The 18,963-nt window shown below is 45.0% G+C and overlaps 3 protein-coding genes across 3 annotated transcripts; all 3 read right to left on the bottom strand.

Annotated features, from left to right (window-relative positions):
* Window positions 1–326: 326 nt before the first annotated feature.
* On the bottom strand, window positions 327–1,626 carry LOC133930609 (transcription factor HEC3-like). The gene has a single exon (XM_062377289.1). The coding sequence runs from the start codon at window positions 1,058–1,060 to the stop codon at window positions 482–484; it is 579 nt and encodes a 192-aa protein (XP_062233273.1). The 5' UTR covers window positions 1,061–1,626; the 3' UTR covers window positions 327–481.
* A 206-nt stretch (window positions 1,627–1,832) lies between these two features.
* Window positions 1,833–5,449, bottom strand: LOC133930608 (mitochondrial phosphate carrier protein 3, mitochondrial-like). Its single transcript, XM_062377288.1, has 6 exons — window positions 4,976–5,449; window positions 3,996–4,357; window positions 3,851–3,894; window positions 2,402–2,616; window positions 2,188–2,312; window positions 1,833–2,104 (listed from the first exon to the last, which is right to left on the bottom strand). The coding sequence occupies exons 1-6, from the start codon at window positions 5,255–5,257 to the stop codon at window positions 2,035–2,037; spliced, it is 1,098 nt and encodes a 365-aa protein (XP_062233272.1). The 5' UTR covers window positions 5,258–5,449; the 3' UTR covers window positions 1,833–2,034.
* A 9,158-nt stretch (window positions 5,450–14,607) lies between these two features.
* Window positions 14,608–15,728, bottom strand: LOC133931161 (ethylene-responsive transcription factor ERF014-like). The gene has a single exon (XM_062377974.1). It carries the CDS (start codon window positions 15,574–15,576, stop codon window positions 14,908–14,910), a length of 669 nt encoding a protein of 222 aa, XP_062233958.1. The 5' UTR covers window positions 15,577–15,728; the 3' UTR covers window positions 14,608–14,907.
* Between the last annotated feature and the right edge of the window lie 3,235 nt (window positions 15,729–18,963).

The following is an 18,963-nucleotide window of genomic DNA, read 5'->3' as shown; positions in this document are numbered from 1 at the left end:
TAGCGTCTCTCTTTGTTGCAACTCCTTGTTACTATTTTCACAGACGGTTCTAGTTAAGAATCGTCTGTAATGTTCCTTTTTTACAGACAGTTTCAAATTAGAATCGTCTGTAAAAAATGAACAGTATGGATGATTCTAAAGTTGTAGTTTGTAACCGTCTGTTGTAGCATCCCGTTTTGTTGTAACTGCTCATTAATATTTTCTCGGACGATTCTAATTTAGAGCCGTTTATAATACGCTTTATATAAACGGCCCTATAAATCTATCCGTAAAAAACGTCTCACTAAATGAATTAAGTAGCAGTGAGACTACGAGAACGCGCAAGTTCATTTGGGCGGTACACTGTACATTACAGCGAATGTTACTATTAGGCACTGTCCAACGAATTCTGGACAGCATCGATCCTAGGCACTGTCACAACTTCGACTCGACCCTATGAACAACGTGGATCCACGAGTTTTTTATCCGATCTCCGATGCATCTAGGCAAGAAAAGGGAAGGAGTAGCAGCTTCCGCCGTCGACGTCGACGTGGTCGCCGCCGCGGTCGTGCCCATGCATTGCGGCCGCGGCTTGCTCCAGGGACCGGACGTGACCCTTGAGAAACCTGACGTAGCGGATGGCCTCCTCCAGCATGGACGCCGTGTCCAGCCCCACGCCGCCGGGCACGAGCCGCTGCAGGGCGTGCATGCGCTGGCTCACGCGCTCCCGCCGCAGCCTCGCCGCCAAGCTCCGCGGCGTGTTCGAGACGCGCGTGCTAGACCGCCGATGCCGAGGCCGCGCCGCCTGCACGACGTCCGCACCGGCCGGCACCAGCTGTACCCCCATCGACGCAGCGAGGTACAGCGTGTCGCGCGCCGTGGCGTGGTCCGCCGCGAAGGTGGCCGGTGGCGGCGTCGGCGCATGAAGCGGAGCTCGAGGCGTAGTGCCACCGAATGGATTCCAAGGAAGCGGCTGCGGTGATGTGGATGGAGAAGATGGGTTTGTGAGTGCACCATCGAGTTGTGAGATGATGTGCATGAGCTCTCCTTGGTTCATAGCCATTGTCATGTCCAAGTCCATCGAGAAGGATGAACCACAGTGATGAACTTGGCTACGTTAAGCAGCTTCACTTCCTGCGCCTAGTCTGTAGTCCGAATGGATGGCTATTTATACTGGCTGTTTGGCTGCTTCCTGGTGATACTTGCGGTGATGGCATAGAACAAAGTCCAAATTGCGGTGATGGCATAGCGGAAAAGGATGCCCACTCATTCATGTGCCAAAACGAAAGAAAACACGACCGATTAGTTGCGTTAGGTCATGTGTAGCCCGGCCGGGCCGATGTGCATGCACGATTACGAATCAGTATTGGGCCTCTTCTTCCTATCTTCCATTCCTTTCAGGACAGGAGAGCCGGAGTTCTTCAACTTGACGCGCTTCTATCTGAAACAGAACACTCTACAAAGCATCAAGCATAAGAAGGGATAACTTCAGTATTTGTGCAGATAATTCAAAGCAGATAAGAGTTGAGTTATACATTATGTTGTCATTTTTTTATCAAACACATACATTAGGTTGTCAATGTAGAAGCAACACGAACATGAGCATGTTTGCAACCGGTAACTAACCCAGAAGGATGCTGCTTCAATGAATCATCGCACAATCAACTCTTACAGGGGAAAACAGCACAATATTGAAGGAGTGCTTGAATCTTGTCATCACTCACATAGATGACCAGGGATATCACAAAACTGGCAACATAAATTGAGGTACAGCTTCAGAGACATGAAGGGTGGTGTAACATGAATAAACCTTGGCTCAGGTGATGTCAAGACCTGTGCTCCTAACGGTGATGTGCACCAAAAGCTTATTATATATCAAGCATAAGGTTACACTTGAACAAAAAACTTTGATCGCCTGCTTAGCGAGTTCCTCTCCTTCAAAAGATGACATTCATCCTCTCAAAATTTTAAAACATACGGAAGGTCAAAACTCATGTAATTAAAGTGTCATCAGCAAAGAATGATCAATGCATTCTAGTTATCTTGATACAAACATCAGGCACTGGCCTTCAATGCATCCTCCGCAGCAGGGGCAGGTGCTGGCGTAACACCACCAGTAGTCGGCCTGTGTAATTGCAAAAGGAACAATCAGTTTTTTAATCCTTTTGAACGCTAATGTGTTCTGATAAAAGTAAGGAAGACACTTACAGTCCAACCATGACTTTGAATGCATCATAAATTCCCCACTGAGCTCCAGTGAGAGTACCAATCATGACGATACGAAGGGGCAGACCACGAGTGAAAAGGCCCCAGAGGCCAAGCTTCTTAACAGCCTGCAGAAATATATATAGCGAGTAGCCAATGAACAACACAGAAGGACACAAAATAAAGCGTAAGTAGGCAATAGGTATAATGTGCTTACATCACCCACTGTAGCACCCTTGGCATTGTTCAGGAAAGAGACTAAGTTATCTGCCGGGTGAGAAACAATGGCACAGAAGACACCAGCAATGTAACCACCAGCGAAGCTGATACCCAATTGGAATTGTTTGCTGCACTCTGACTTTGGAACAGGAACTGCGTGCTTGTAGATAAGTTCAACGATGGTCTCAAATGAAGCAAACTTCATCATCGTATCTGAACAAAATCATGGAAATGAGTAAGAATGTGAGACATCATAAACAGCTACCAGAAGCACAAAGTATTCGACACAAATATCAATTAAATGAACAATTGATGATGTGGTTAAGAATACTGTAGGTACTAGTGTACTACACATTCAAAAGGTTTATCTCTTAAAGGTTATTTAAAAACTATTAACAACAAGAAACATCAACAAAGTTCCCTGTTAAAGTTCACAATCACAATCAATGCACATATCTGTAATTCCATTGTGTGTCAAAGGAATGAGGCACCAGAAAATGTAGCATTAGCATTGAACATGTCTATGGTATAAGATCAGGCAATGCCACAGCGTATAATACCAGGAGAGCCTAATCTCAACTTTAAAGTACAAACAGACCTTTTCTACTTTTTAAAAAAAATTGTAGGGGTTGACTAGGGTTCACTTAGTTATTTCTTCATTGTGCCAGTAGAATCAGATTGACCAGCTCAACATAGAAAATAATAGAATGAGAACATGTGAATCACAACAATTTTTGCAATTCAAGAAACAATATGCATGTGAGAAATCAAACATAGAAGCATTCATACAAAAGCTGGTCCCACTCCAAATTTCCTTCATAAAAAAGTGATTAATAAAAATGATCAGTTCTGAACTCACTGAAATCAGACTAGTAAGACTTATCAAGTCCAGTTTTGATCTCTATGGATAACATATTTATCAAGGCCATTCCAAAGGGAAAGGCAGCTTACATTAAAAAAATACTAATTAGAGGTGAACTTTGGCAAGTCATCAGAGAGGACTAACATGAACTATGAAGTGAAGTGTGTTATATCATAAAGTTTGGAATGGAAGGGACAAGGCAGATTGGACTAACATACGAGGGTAACTGAGATAAACATGTTGTGTATGTCTCAACTGGGTTTGATTCAGACAAGCATAATTTGAAGCAGACAATAGTTGCCAAATCAAAGAGACCAATAGCATTCAGATTCAAATCAGTACACCGTTAGATTAGGAATTTAAATGACAAATGGGAGGGTGTCCAACCATCTAACACTGACTATGCAGTAAATAAACCAAAATGGTAATCCAACAGTCTCATTCTACTGAGTAGAAACAGCACACAATAATAACTACAGAAAGAGAGAGAGATTAACATGAAAAGTCGCCACAATATACAACTGCGAGGAAAGATCATCAAATTTTAACAAAAACAAATAAGCTAGCCAGATCATATTTACTTACAAGGAATCTGACGACCCCAGAGAGGAACAATTCCCTTGTAAAGCCTGCAGGTTTGAAAAGTAAATGTTGTTACCACAGACGTGAACGATGACAGACAGAAATCAACACAAATTTAAAGAGAATAAGGAGAAGTTGAGTTACTAACCCCAAGGCACCCTCAGATTTAACGAACTTAGGGAGCCCATCGCTGAGCCCACGAGCAAATCCAGGCTGAGTCTGCACACGGACCTTCACGGCTTCAAAGGGGCAGAGAGCCACATCAGCAATTACCTCAGCAGAAGCCGACCCAGCAAGGTATATCAGGGTCTTGTATTTCTGAGCATACTCAGGCCCTGCAATATCTGAGTAGTACTTCTTAAAGAATTCATAGAATCCAAATTTGCAAGCTCCCTGAGCACTGTAACCAAGCAGGGTGGGCACCCATCCCCTGAAGAAGCCCCTCACTCCTTGCTCCTTGGCCAGTATTCCAAACCCAGATGTGATGCTCTTGTATTTTGCTGGATCGATCTGCAACGTTTATCAGAACACTAATGTCAAAAATCAATACCCTATTCTTCTACAGGCTACAGATTAACTAATCAAATAGAACTTATATATCCAAGGTATCAATGATCTGTATATCAACCTAACTACTGCACAGTAAATTACAAAAGCTGAAAAGCATGCGTTACAATTTGAGGTACCACATTACAAACATAACCATGATGATTGCACTACCACAATAATTCAGGAAACAATTCCACATGATATGTTATTATTATAAGATTCAGGCCACTGCATTAACTAACCTGTACATGCGAACATGTACAGGAAAAAAAATTCAGTCGTGGTTCAACTAAGCGAGAGGTCAAATGCCAAAACCACACCAAATCACTAGCATTAACTAAGCTATAGATCTAACCATGAATGATTGGCTACTCCATAACGACAATGGGTTCATCACTAACTAAGATCAGTAAATCACCCGTGAAATAAACCACTACCCACAGTGACGGCACAATGAGCAAAAATGGGTACCGGAATCAGGGATCTGCGGGAAGTAGATTCAGCGTCGCGGATCTAACAAAACCCACCCCGATTCGAAACCCAAGGCACCAGCCACCCCGTATCTACCTCCCCACTCACCTGCATGTTGCACTTGACGAGGTCGAGCGGCGTGACGGCCATGTGGGTGAGCCCGCAGCTGGCGATGCCTCCGGCCGTGCAGGCGGCGTAGAACGCCGGCGAGTACATCTCGATCTTCTCCTTGGGCGCTTGGATCGTGAGCGGCACAGGCGCGCCTCCAACTCCCGGGGCCGGGGTCGCCGCGGCGGGGAAGCGGGAGGCGACGGCGAAGGACCTCGCCGCCGCCGGGGAGTAGAGGAAGCTCGGTAGGAGCGACTCGCGGGAGCGGTCGGAGAGCGCCATTGCCGCCGAGACACGGAGGGTTTGCTCGTTGGGAGCCTCTCGGCGGTGGTGGTGTCCTCTCCGCTCTCACGGTCGCGTGGATTTGACGAGGTGGAATGCGAGGGGGGACGCGGCGGAGTCCAGTCCCCCGATCTATTTCGGCGGCCGGGACGATGCGCGCTCGCTGGGAGCGGGACCCAGTGGCAGTGTGCGTGTTCGTTCTCGATGTGCTTTGTGATTGGCTTTGCTTGCCTGTGTGTCGTCGTACGTCACGTAGGATGCTAACACCGACCTGTGATTGGTTGGTGGCAGCCTAGGTGGGGTGAAAATGAAATCATGCTTGTATGCACCTTCGAGTGTAAATCATACGAATGTAAAATACAAATTTGAAATGGATTCATACACCATAAAAGGTCATATATTGTGCCGTGCGTGTTCATTGTCATGGTAAAAATAACTAGGAATCTGTAACTAGTTGATTAGCAAGACGGATCACGCTAATAATGTATTTAGCCACGTTGCAATATTATGTCAATAATATTTGATTAATTGTATTTTATATGGACTCTTTATTTAGGTATTTAGTTCTTATAATAATTTGATTTTTTTTAGAATGTATTTGATATGGATATTCTTTTTCTATTATAATCTCAATTTTAATTATTATTTATTTTATTTTATTTTATTTGGACTCTTTATTTAGATATTTTGCATCCAAAATCATATGAAAATCGAACCGCTAATTTTTTATAATTTTAAATTCCGAATTTAGCTATTTATTAAACATATTTGATATTGATTCTTTAGTTTGATATTAACAATTAGATGTTCATAATAATAAGTGATATGATCTTTTTCTTTTTTTTCAATTAACATGATAAATCGTGACTTTAAGAGTAAACATAGTAGCTTATTTTAACACTCGGATAATAAATATAATAGATAAATGCAACAATCTTTGTACACGTCATTGTTCAGTAGACTGGTCAATGCCTGATAAGCTCGTTAAGACGTAACTAACATACAAGATCACGAGTACAAGATTCCGTTTCCAGTGTGACAGAAAGTACAGACGAGTACATGAAACATGATTAATGGTTTCTACTTGATTTCTCCATCCTCTGGCTCTTTATAACCTGTTCTTGAGTCGATTCTTTAAGCGCATTCAAGTAAAAACCCTTAGCAGGTACATATAATAATTTTCCAGCACAGGTTCACGCTGGCTGCACAAAAACAGAATAACATACAAGGTCAGGGAGTACATCGTTCCAATCCAAAGAGAAAGAAACACACAGAGCCAACTGACTACATGAACACCATTGATGATTTTTACCTAATTTCTCCTTCCCCTATCTCTTCAGTAACTTGTTGCTCTACTAATCCTCTCCCTCGCCGCCATGCTCTGCTACTCTGGTTTCAAGAAGATCCAAAGAAATCGCTGCAGCGGGGCGCCACGACCAGGAACACGACGATCAGAGCTCACAGCGTACTCCACCGTGGTGATCCCGAACTCCATCATGTCCATCTGGTGTATCCAGTCGCTCGGCTGCGTGTTCCTCTCCATAGCTTCCAACTCTTCGTATGCTCTCTGCCTCTTGGGTTCACGATGCAGTTTGCGCATCTTCTCACGAGCTTTGGCGAGGAGATCGGACATCTGAGCAGCTGGAACCGCCGCTCGACGGAGCTTTTGATCTTGTGCAGCAGTCTGCGGCTAGGGATGAAAACGAACGGGAACGGTCGGGAAAACCCCCTAACCGTTTTCATTTTCACATTTTCTCTCGAAAACGGAATCGAAAACGGGAAAGCCGGAAACGGGTACGAACTCGGGAATGTCGGGATATCAAAAACAAACCAATCCGAACATAAATATGCGGGTATCAATCAGGAACCGATAATTTAAAATGAGAACACCTCCGTAGAACAATGATTTTAAGCATCGGTACGACACATAATTAATTCACACCAACAAAAGTAATTTATATCATACACAGATGAACCACGTAATGACATAAGTATCAACTGAAAAATAACTATCATGTCGTAACTCGAGTACTCGGTATAACATACAATCATACAAAGACTAGGATTGTAGGTGATGCAAGAGCTTGAACAACATCAGTAGGTCAGCAGCCGACCGAGACTGGACCACTGGGATCTGGTTGAACTTTAGGATGGAGGTTATGTTTGAACTGGCTGGTCGGGCTTGGTATGTGGGCTACATTGTGATTTGTGAAGTTTGATTTCAATTAGAAAAACGGGAAATTCTAGATTAAAAACGAAAAATCCGAAAACGGTCGGAAAAACCCTATAACCGTTTTCATTTTCACATTTCCTCTCGAAAACGGAATCAAAAACGGACAAGAAAATATAGAAAACGAATCGAAACGGAACGGGATTTATCATGTCCGTTTTCATCCCTATCTGCGGCTCCACTGGCTTCTCATGTTCCTTGTCTCGGTCTGTCGCAGAAGAGAAGTTTGCTGAAACCGGCAATAGTCCAAGATGCAGCGGGAGATCATCAGGATCCCTCTTTGTAATATTCCAAAAAAAAAAAGGGAATCGAGACCGAGCCGGCCCCGAGTCCGCCACATTATAGCTGGGCCTTGAGCCACCTTAGAGTCCTAGCCGTCCAAACCCTATCATGTCACCGCTAGAGGCTCCACCCGTTGCCGTCATTCCGATCGATTGTGTCGCTATCCGAGTCACCGCCGCTGCTGCTCATTTCGCCCGTCGCTGCTTGGCTGCAACGCCTACCGCGCCGCACGCCGTTGCCGGAGCATCCTATGATCCGGTATTGCTGGTACTGCCCCTACATTTTGTGCATTGGCGTGATCCTTCCATCTCTGTTTTTGCCATCTCTCCTCCCCATGCCATCTCTTTTCCTCAAATTAGGACAGAGCAAACCCAATCTCCCCAAACCTGAGTTTGTTATGCGACTTGCTGCATGTGGTTGGTCTGCCGCCTGCGAGGAGAAGGAGAACAATAGTTCAATCCCTACAGTTGGTAGACTGAGATTTATTTCTGAGATTTTTACTTAAAGCCGTGGGTTGCTACCGGTAGCTGTTAGTCATTAGTTAATTTCTGCTACTATGATCAATCTGGTGGATTATTATTGAGTTAGTGGCCGACTACAATCAACTGGTAGCCTGCTGCCTCATTTAATACTGATGAGAGAACGTCGATTCTTGCTGTAAGCTAGCAAAGATAATTAGAACAATCAGGCCAAGCAATCTAGGAGCACTGGTATCTAATTCATTCAAACACGTATGCAGAAAGTAGCCTCCTCATCATCAGACAAGAGCATGTACCATAATATATCTAACGGAATGAACCTTAGGGATAAGAAATTGGTTGCCAATTGGTGTTGGAAATTTTAGAGACCTAGTCCAGGATACTAGAACAGCAGATCAGTTTGATGTTGCTATTAGTAATGTTGTTGTACCATGATTAAAGTTATTGACTGTAGTTTTAATTTCTTGCTACGATTAAGGCAAGTGTATGACAAAATTATTGATGTGTGTTGTATGGTTTAGTTTCTCTTCTTGTTCTGTTTTTCTATTCCTTTATGATATATGTGTTCGTGTGATTTTCCAATTCAATCTTTCATATCATTCATGCTTCGTGGTTCTAAACCATGGATGTGTTGTTATTTCTTATGTTCAAGTTTCGATAGAATCGGATATGCAATTTGATTTTTATATTCATGTTTCTGTGAGTAAGTACTGATCTCACTTACTCGGTTTTACAAATACTAAGGATGTATTTAGATGTTGTCCGTTTTAGATGAAAACTACTATTTCAAGATTTTCCCACAAGAAGAGCATTTTTTCTCCTTCCAAACTAGTTTTCTAATAATTCCTATTGTTTAATATGTTCTTCCGATTCTATATTGTATTTGCTGAGTATTTTTACTCACACTTGTGTTTTATTTGATTTTTAGTACCAAATGACCATGACTTGCATAGGATGGGAGTAGCATCATGATGGAGCCCACACACTTCTATAATTAGTTATTCTTAAAGCATTGAAATAATAATTGCTAGTTGGTTGGTTAAATAGTTAATTGGACAAGTTGGTCATATGCAACAGATCTTAAAGTCGTATCAAGTATTCGGGTTATGTCGGGATATTGAATTGGACTGTGATGATTACTTTCTGCTCATAAACATATCTATAAACTGAGTGGAATTCTTGTTTATTTGAGAAAGCGACAAATACAAGAAAAAACTCTGCCAAAATTTTCAATAATTCTTAGACTTAGTGTAAATTATGATGAGAGATTGTAGCCTCCAAATTTGTATGAAACTGAAGTGTAACACTCCTGTACCTCGCCTTCTTCACGTAAACACCGCGATGAACAGAGAACCTTGTGTGCTGACACGGGAGCGGTGTCGCCGCAGATATCAACGAAGACATCGTCGTCATCCTCCTCGGCAAGCTCGCCGTCTTCTTGTTGACGCGGCGACGTACGGCGAAGGGGCCCGGATGCGTTCGCCGCCTTCTTCTTCTGTTCAGCGAAATCGCCCAGCAACTTCCTGAGCTCGAACAGGGCTGAGTGCTTCATGGAGCCGAGGTCGATCTCAAACTCGCCGCCGTCTCCGTCCGCGTCACCGACGCTCTGCTTCCGCAGGAACTCGATGATGTGTGTCGGCATGTTGGCCGAGAGCGACGATACGAGGCTGGCAAGCCTGAAGATGTCGTCCTCCGACATCCTGGGCTCGACGATCTCCGCGGGAGGCACCGTCCTCCTTTTCTTGGCGCATGTTGTCCTGTCCGCCTCCATTCGGGCTTCCGTGGCCAAGAAATGCCCGTCCTTGCCGCGGGAGTGGGGAGGGGGTGCCGCGCCGCCGTTGGCGACCTTGCCGACCAAGATCTCCGCCTTCTTGAGTAGGCCGCGGAGCTCCTCCATCTCCCAACGGAGCTGCTTCCTCAGGAGCAGCCGCGGCTCTGAGTTGAAGATCCCCGCCGGCGGGGCGATGGCCATCATCTTCGCGCTAACCTCGTCATGGTTCGGCTTCGCGCGCTTCCGCATGGGCGCCGAGGAGTCGCCATTGTGCGTGTCTCGGCGGCGGCCAGCCGTGCAGCACGGATCCGTCAGACCACGCATCTCCGAGCTCTGGATCGTCTGCCTCCTCCGCTGCTCGTGCTCTGCAAGCGCGGATGGCGTCGCAAGTCGCAGTGGATGGATCCGCCACTTTCTTGTTTCGCTATCTATAGCCACGAACCCGAGCTGGACACAGGGCCGGCCCTGGGGGGCGAGCGGGGTGCCCGTCCCGGGCCCCCAAAACTCAGAGGCTCCATACGTATATGTATACTGTGTATATCGATCTAAAAGTAAGCTGAAAAAACTAAATCTGAATGATTTATATTTAATAATAAAATCTCATTTTTAATCTCATCTCGGATCACTGAAATGTCAGAACCGATCCTGCTGGACACTCGATCAGTCTCACTCCGCTTGCAAGTCGAGGACAAGATTCCCGGACGCGGGAGCAGGGATCAGTCTCCTAGTCGGACTCGGGAACCAAACTGAAACTACCGGTTCCGCTTGTTGCTAAATCGCGATCGTGTTTTAATTCTGTATGGCTCTGCGCCACGAGCCCACGGGACCCGAAGTAAGCCGGTGTGCTGCCGGCAGCCAGGTTGGGCCACAATTGTGAATTATTCTACGGCCCACTTAACCGTGCTTTTATCTTGATTTTTTCATTTTTTTATTTCGAAAATAAAAAAATACAAAATAGGTGTCTATTTGAAAAAATACATAACTAGCCAATTGTCTCCCACTGGAATAAATAAAAGGACAAATTTTACTGTATAATAAAATTTGTCTTTTTGTTTTTCAGTATACAAATCATATTTTTTGTTTGAAAATTTTTAGAGAGCTAAATCATAGTATTGTCTACACCACCAAAGTTTTTTAGATTTTTAATACTATTTTCATAGCATTTTGAATTTTGAGAGCAATAAAATAAATTATTTTTGTTTTAAATATGTCGCCCATTGGAACCCTGTTGCCCTTCCAACGAGGGACAACAGTCAAGTTGTAATTTTTTCAAATGAGCATTTATTTTTGTAATTTTTTATTTTTAAAATACAAAAATAAAAATAAAACTCCTTTTTGCTTTTAGTCCTGGGCCTCTCACAGAGCGGCGCGGGCAAAGCAGTGGGCTGTCACGCGGACGCCGAACTTGTCCAAGTGAAGAAGAATTGGGCTGACACTCCAGGAAGTTGCATCACAGCGCTTTTCTTTTTTTTATCGCATGTCTTCAAAGAGAAGCATCACAGTGCTTTTGCTCTTTTTTTCGAAACAAATGGTGTAACCCTGTTCCATTTAAGAAACCATAGCAGTTGCTGGTCCATTACATTTCCGGCGCACCAGCGCTAAACCTACCAATCTACCCATCAAAGAGCTATACGTTCAAGAGTTATCTAGAGGCGGAACTAGGCTCATGGCAGCCTGAGCTTCATAGCTTAATGCTTGGATTAAATTTTTTATTGAATTTTACTGTATAAATGATAGATTTTTTAGACACAATCCAAACTTAAATAGGTCAGCCTAGGATTTGGCTCATGGCTGGTTCGGCCAACCGCTGGACTACAGCACAACAAACCAAAAGCGCAAAAGACATCGTCCCCAGGCTTCATCCCCCGTCCTGCTCAGCGTCAGCCTTATTCCTTGATGTTCAGCTTCGTCAGGTACGACGGCAGCAGCTTTGGTCCATCTTCAGCCGCACAACTTCTCTCTCCAATTCTGATATGATAAGATCCAAACTCATCATCTTCTGGGGGCATAAGCTCCTCCAATTTTTTGTATGAATCACGATCCGGCGCCAAATAACCTGCAAAGATACCCACAATTTAGCTTCAAAATACATTTTATTTCCTGTTTTCCAAACGCTCCAAAGAACTGCTGCATAAATGATGTTCAGAGTTTTATTTCTATTATCACTTATTCAGAAACGTTCAACTGATTCAAAATTCGTGCCAACATCTCTACCAAAGATATAACCAATTTTATGCCAGATCTCCTTTGCTACTACACAATCAAAACAGAGATGATGAATAGTTCACAACAGAAAAAGGCATGTTAAATCATTCAAGTGTTGTCTCTTACTCAGATTATCTCTAGTCAACAGCTTATTATTGGCAAGCAACCACAAAAATATGTGAACTCTAGGTGGCACCGAAAGGTTCCAAACCGCAGGAGAGAAAACAGGGCGAACCCCTCTGAAATTGACGACCGCATACAAAGACTGAACAGAGTAGACTCCAGATGATTCAAATTTCCAAATCAGAGCAACCTAATTCCTAAGGAAAAATAACTGATTTCTGCCAGCCAGCCATCCTAATTCATGAAAATGTAATTCTCTCCGTGAAATAAAAGAACGCTTGCTCTATCCTACAATGGAACTATCGGGTAGGCGGGTAGCGTATATATTTGTCAGTGCACGCAACAAGAGAGCACAAGTTCACACCTCAAGTGGGTAGAGTTACCGAAGCAAGGTCTCACTATAAGCCTCTCTTCCGTTCACTTGCGGTCATCTTCACTTCGAAACTTAAGCCAACAGGAGAAAGGTCTTTGCGTCTCCGTACAAGTTTCTTACCGCTGCTCCACACCGGAGGGTCAACAAGTTTGAACCACCAAAGTTTAAGATGCCGACGTACCACTTGTTACACTCTAGGATCACTCCTTCATTCACTCTCTAGGAAGCAACACCTAATAATAACTCTCTTTAGGCCTATTAGCAATAATCATTCTCTAATCTTGTACTTAATCCCCTACTTTAGAGAGTGTCAAGGGTGAATCCCTGACAGTGATTCCGGGGTATGCTGGACAGTGAGCGCATGAACGGTGTTTCAGCAAACGTGTGTGTGCACGTTCGGTGGACTAAGGGACACAAGGAGTTATACAGGTTCAGACCTCCCAGAGGATAATAACCCTATATCATGTGTATGTTATGAATAATCTCAATGGATTACAAATGATGTTTCTTCCTAGTCTCCTGGCTCTACTTTGGAACGAGTCCCTTGTCCCTTTATATAGTAGGGAGGAGGAGTATTTACATATGGGTCTGAACAAAAAAGCCTCTACTCATCCTAGTATCTAATTCAGACCATCATTATGGAGGACCAGGTGTTCACACTTACTCTGAGGGCACCGTGCGTCTAATGCCATAGGACGGGAGAAGGTCCTTCTGTGCCGACTTCATCCACCTGCCTGGTCGGGCTGCTGATGACGTCTCATCTGCCGTGCGCTGCCGTGTCGGTCCTACAAAGTTCTATCTTGCAGCATTTAATGCTATAGGACGGGATAAGGTCCTTCAGTGCTGACCCCGTCCACTTGCCTGGTTGGGCTACTGACAACGTCTCATCCGTTGTGCGTCGTCGTGCTGACCTGCAAAGTTCTATCCCGCAGTATTTAATGCTACGGGACGGGACAGGACCCTTCGGCGATGACCCCATCCACTTGCCTGGTTGGGCTGCTGACAATGTTCCATCCACCATGTGTCACCGCATTTAATGCTACGGGATCAACTGCGCCCTCCATGACTTCATCCTCTGGTGCTGGTGCCTGTGGAAAGAAAAATACTTGAGTGGATATTAGCGACTGCACTCTGGACAGGTTGCGTCAAATCTGGCTCTGCGACCAGTGAGGCTGGTCGCGGGTGTAAGTGATGGTATAGGGAAACTGGTCGGGTGGGCGTTTAGATTGGTCGCTGTGTTCGCATGATCGACTAGATTTTGGGGAGTACGCGGCTCTAGTTGTTAGGCCCCCTGTGAAGCCTATTTAGTCAGAGCACCCCTTTACTTAATACGCTGATAGAGAGCATATCTCCGAAGTAGAGATTGTGAAAAGAAGTGGCGCCCATTCCTTTGGCCTGAGGTCTGAAGCCCACGAGGAGTGCCAAAATGAGATTTTCTCTCCGCTTCCGATGGAAATGGAGGTGGCGCTCGCAAAGAGAGATGATATAGTGATGGATCAAGCTCATTTCATTCCTCAAGGTTTGGCTCGAAGTTAAGATCAGATGATGTATCACCATTCCACTTCTCAAACCAAACACCCATTAGGGTTTCAAAACCATGAAGAGATAATTTTTATTTGATGGTCGATAACAATTTCTTTTTAGAGTACAAGTCAGAAGCACACACACATGCACGCACATCACACTGACACCCACGCACACCCACGTCTGTCTAAACAATATTGAAGACACAATCTCACGTAGCGGCGGCATACACTTTGACCATTGTGAATGCACCCACATGTACATTTACTATTTCTTTCGGGATTTAATCTCAGAAAAATGCGAGCACCCGTGCTGAGTTTAGGATTCAAACACAGGTGGACAGGTTCCACCACAAGAATCGAATCCTAATGAACTGAGCAATTGCACTTGCAAAGCTGCTTTTACACATAAACAAGCAATTGTAAGGAGGCTAACTCCATGGAAGCTGGCAAGCTGCCTTAAAACATGCAGCTCCATGAAAGCCCCCCACCCCACACACACAATGCCTAATTAGCTTATTATTACAAATGTTTACATCGAATTAAAATTATCATATATGTGAAATTAACTATACCTATCGTGCCAAGTGCGATCCATGACCAGTTTTGATCACTTCACCGATTAGTCTGTCACTAAATTGCTTCGTCGTCCTCTGACGCCACTTCAGCAGTCCAGAGTGGAGAAGCTCCAGAGTCCAATGTCGCCTTCCTCCTCCCAGCAGGCGTCGTCGTCCATCGCCATCAGCGCCGGCGCGAAGAACGAGCTGCAGGGGTTCATCATGGCGTACTCCATGCACTTGGGCGACTGGAAGAACGCGTCGATGTCCGCTAGCAAGCTGTAGTCCACGTCGCCGTCGCCGTAGTGGGCCGCCTCCGTCTCACTGCTGCCTGTCTCCGGGGAGCTGACCGCCGAGGCATCGCTCGGCGAACTGCTCGACGCCGGAGTGTCGTCGCTGCAGCTGTTGTCGTCATTGTCGACGACGCAGGGCGAGAAGGTCGTGCCGGCGCTGGCGGCGGCCACGGCGGCGACGCGCTGGATGGCCTTGGGCGACATGGCGGCGGCCGGGAGGTTGAACGGGAGGCGCACGGGGAAGTTGAGGTCGGCGGCGGCCGCGGAGCCCTTGAGGCAGAGCAGCGCGGCGTCGTATGCGCGCGCCGCGGCCTCGGCGGTGGAGTGGGAGCCGAGCCATATCCTCGTCTTCTGTCCCGGCGCCCGGACCTCCGACACCCACGAGCCCCAGCTCCGCATCCGCACGCCCTTGTACGTCCTCTTGCCACCGTGCTTCGCCACCGCCGCCGCCGTGGCGTCATTGCTCGCCGCCGTCTTCACCATGGCTACCTAGCTCTCCGGCTTCTTGCGAAACGACGCTTGCTTGGTTTCTTCTTTCTTGGCTCGTTTGATGCGACGGCGATGGTTTCCAACGCAAGGTTTTGTGTGTGTCTGTGTGCAACCAGCTCAGCGATGTTTCTGCTTGTCTGATTGATACTTTGGTGCTACATTTATAGGATGCACGTTACAACTGTGCTAATGCCAATGTGAGTGGATTGCGCATCATTTTACAAATTGTTTAGTAGTTGAAACTTTGAATAACTTTTGTGTTCACATCACAACGATACTGTGTGACGAAATAGTCTGGGAGGGGGACTTATGAAGAGCACACAATCTCAAGTCAGCCGTACAGCTGCCAGTGATGCAGAGGGAATTTTTAAAGGAACACAGGAAGCATCCTGCGCCATCGATGTGTGTAGCGTCCTTGAAGCTTACCCAAGTATGACGTAGTGTATAAAATTAGTAGATTTGGTTAGCATTTGGCGTGAAGTTCTACGACTTGCACAGCCTGTAATGCGAACTGGCAAACCGAGTTCTGAGTGTGTCAAGTGCAGGTACCTGTCACTTGGAACGGATGCTCCTGGCTCGACGACTCCTGACGGCTAATGCTCATTATACTGTAGGTTCTAGTGCTGCAGCCATGGACATGGTAAACGGCTTGAGATCTAAGCTTGCATTTTTCTGGACGGGTTTAGTGGACTTGTACACTTTGGGCAGGTACCGGCATGTGGCTTCAGAGTGAAAATCAAGAGCATAATCACTTATCTAACAGCGAGCGTTTTGAACACGCCCGATCCTGCGACTGAACCAACCCTGCATGTGTAGTTCGCTCATTCCCAGTAGGTTAAAACCTGCCGACGAGTTGACGGCACGCTGGATCTTGGCGTGCGTACGTAGATATGCAACGCGCCCACATGTCTGTGCCAAGTTTTTCCCACGGAGGCACGAGGGTGCCGTTCGGTTTAGCCCATGAACAGCAGCTGGAGTTCACAGTTCACACACACCCGCAGCGACGTACGGCAGAGAGCCAGAGATTTCCACACCACAGTGCCAGTGGTGCCGCCGCTATTAGAAGGGCAACATGCGTCGGAGGCATTGTTTATTCGGCACGGCAGCTTCGCGGACTTGCGGGGCACGCGTGGGGACCTACGAATCAGACGGCGACCGGAGATCGGTTGGGGGTGCATAGGCGCGCGACGGCGTACCGCGTCAGCACGGCGGCAAGTAGTCCTAGGTTCTCCTGATCCCAATATATTAGGATATCCATACGATCTTTAATATAATGTTTTAATTAATAATATCTATAAAATTATATAACTTTAAATAGGAAGAGTTATATGTTAAGAATGTAATTTTTAGGATGAATCTAGTAACACCAAATATATGTTGTCAATTTATATGATTTTTAGCTATTAATGATCACAAGTAAAAATAGTTTGACTTACATCATCTTCAACGGTTTCTCTTTGCGAGTCTTATTCCCTTCGCGAAAGAATTTTTGTTCCCTTCAGCGCTCCAACGACTTTTCTTTACAATTCTCTTCACACATATATTCTCTCTCCCATTCTTTCCACTCTGAAATTCTCTCTCCTTTTCCTTTACAATACACTTTAAAGTGAAGATATTGAAGATAAGAAAAAATAAAAAACATAAAAAAAATTAAAAATAAAATAAAATGAAAGAAATATGGTTAGAGATGATCTTAAAATCATCCTAAATATACTTATATTTGGAATTTGGAATCGGAGAGGAGAGTGCGCTTACGAAGCCGTGTGCGCTTGGTCGCGGCAGGGGCAGCCCGATTGCTAGCTGGAGCTAGCTGCACTGGCTTGCAACTTGCAGCGACGGGGGAGAGAGAGACAGAGGGGTGGTTGGGTTGGATTGGGTGGCGGCCTCCGACTGAAACCGCGTTACGGTGCGTAATCTCTGTAGCTACGGAGCATGACCCCATTGGACAATGCTACAATAAGCAGCAGGAGTACAGTGATTGATAGTCGTACAGTTACTCCTTGATGCCTGACGACGCATAGAGGAGCCTCCACTTAGCATATCTTCATATTAAAAAATTATTGAAGCGGAGTGTATAAGTGCATCGATGTTAGTATAAAAATAGAGATTTGAACTGCTTTATTTTAATTTATAAACTTAAGATCTAACATAAAATTGGAAGTTAGAACCTAGCAAACATAACCTTACTATATGAATCTGAGCTCTTTATCCTTGCATTAGCTTCCTCGTACTCAGTTTGATACTCCGTTTTACTTGTGTTCGCATACTACTCCTCTGCTTTCATCTTCCTCCTACCTCGCTACATGTAGTAGTAGCATGCATGCATGTCCACCTGACGGCTGGTGATGCTGCCATACTGGTGTCTCACTCACGAGTCAGCAAAGTGATCGAAATAAAGCAAGCACGCATTAGCCAACAAACTATCAAATCAGCATCAGTTCACGCGGTTTAACAGCCTAGCTCGCAGAAATAAACCCTCTGCAGATGATATCATGATGTGTAAGTGCCAGACCAATGAGGCAATAATGGGTGGATGCATGATCCCCTTTTTTTTATCCATTTCGTCAAAGAGAGGAGGAAATAGACAGCGGGAATAGTTAGTCTTCACATCAGTATCTTTCGGTCCGTCGTCAGTGTGGAGCTGGAATGCATTGGTCGCAGCAGACATGGATGGATGGGCAGGAAGATGGTGAGAAGCTTCTTGCCACGAGCAAGGCTACTGTGCCTGTTATTTCAGAATTTATTTTTATTTTCAGAACATCTTTTTTAAGAAAGGAACAATATTGTGAACATGGTTAGGGTCTTCTTGTCTGACAATTATGACTACACTTTATTCTTCTTCTTTTCGGAAAAAGAACTACAATTTCTTCTTTTCTGTGGAAGCTTTTGATTTTACACGTCCCAAAAGCACGAGCCTTGTCTCATTTTGGACTGGTCTGACGCGCGCATGACAAGCTGGTGACCTGGTGTGGACTGAAGAAACGATGATGCCGTTCAATTCAACCCACGGTTCCAACTCAAAAGCACCAATTTCCATTCATGATCAGCAATGTGCCCTTTGAACCTTTCATGTACACTATTTTTCTTCTACGGTATGAAATTAGCAGCTCTCATGCTATTTCTTAAAATAAAAAATTACCATTCGAATTGGCTCTATTAATTCTCAACTGGCAGGAGTTACCATTTATGTATTACTTTATCATAATATTTTATGCCGAACTAGCCAGGTGACCCGCGCAATTAGGCAGCTAGTATCATTCAACTGTGCATGTACCATCCTAATTTTATCACAAATTTGGTGTTTTACCTTACTATTGCTCTTTATTTTACCAATACTATGCTTGTTCCTTGATAGGAATAATTCGAATTTGGGCCTACCAT

Source organism: Phragmites australis, chromosome 10 (assembly GCF_958298935.1).
Source record: "Phragmites australis chromosome 10, lpPhrAust1.1, whole genome shotgun sequence".
Taxonomy (NCBI): Eukaryota; Viridiplantae; Streptophyta; class Magnoliopsida; order Poales; family Poaceae; genus Phragmites; species Phragmites australis.
Note: the sequence above shows the minus strand (reverse complement) of the source record. Positions and strands in the feature narration are given on the sequence as shown.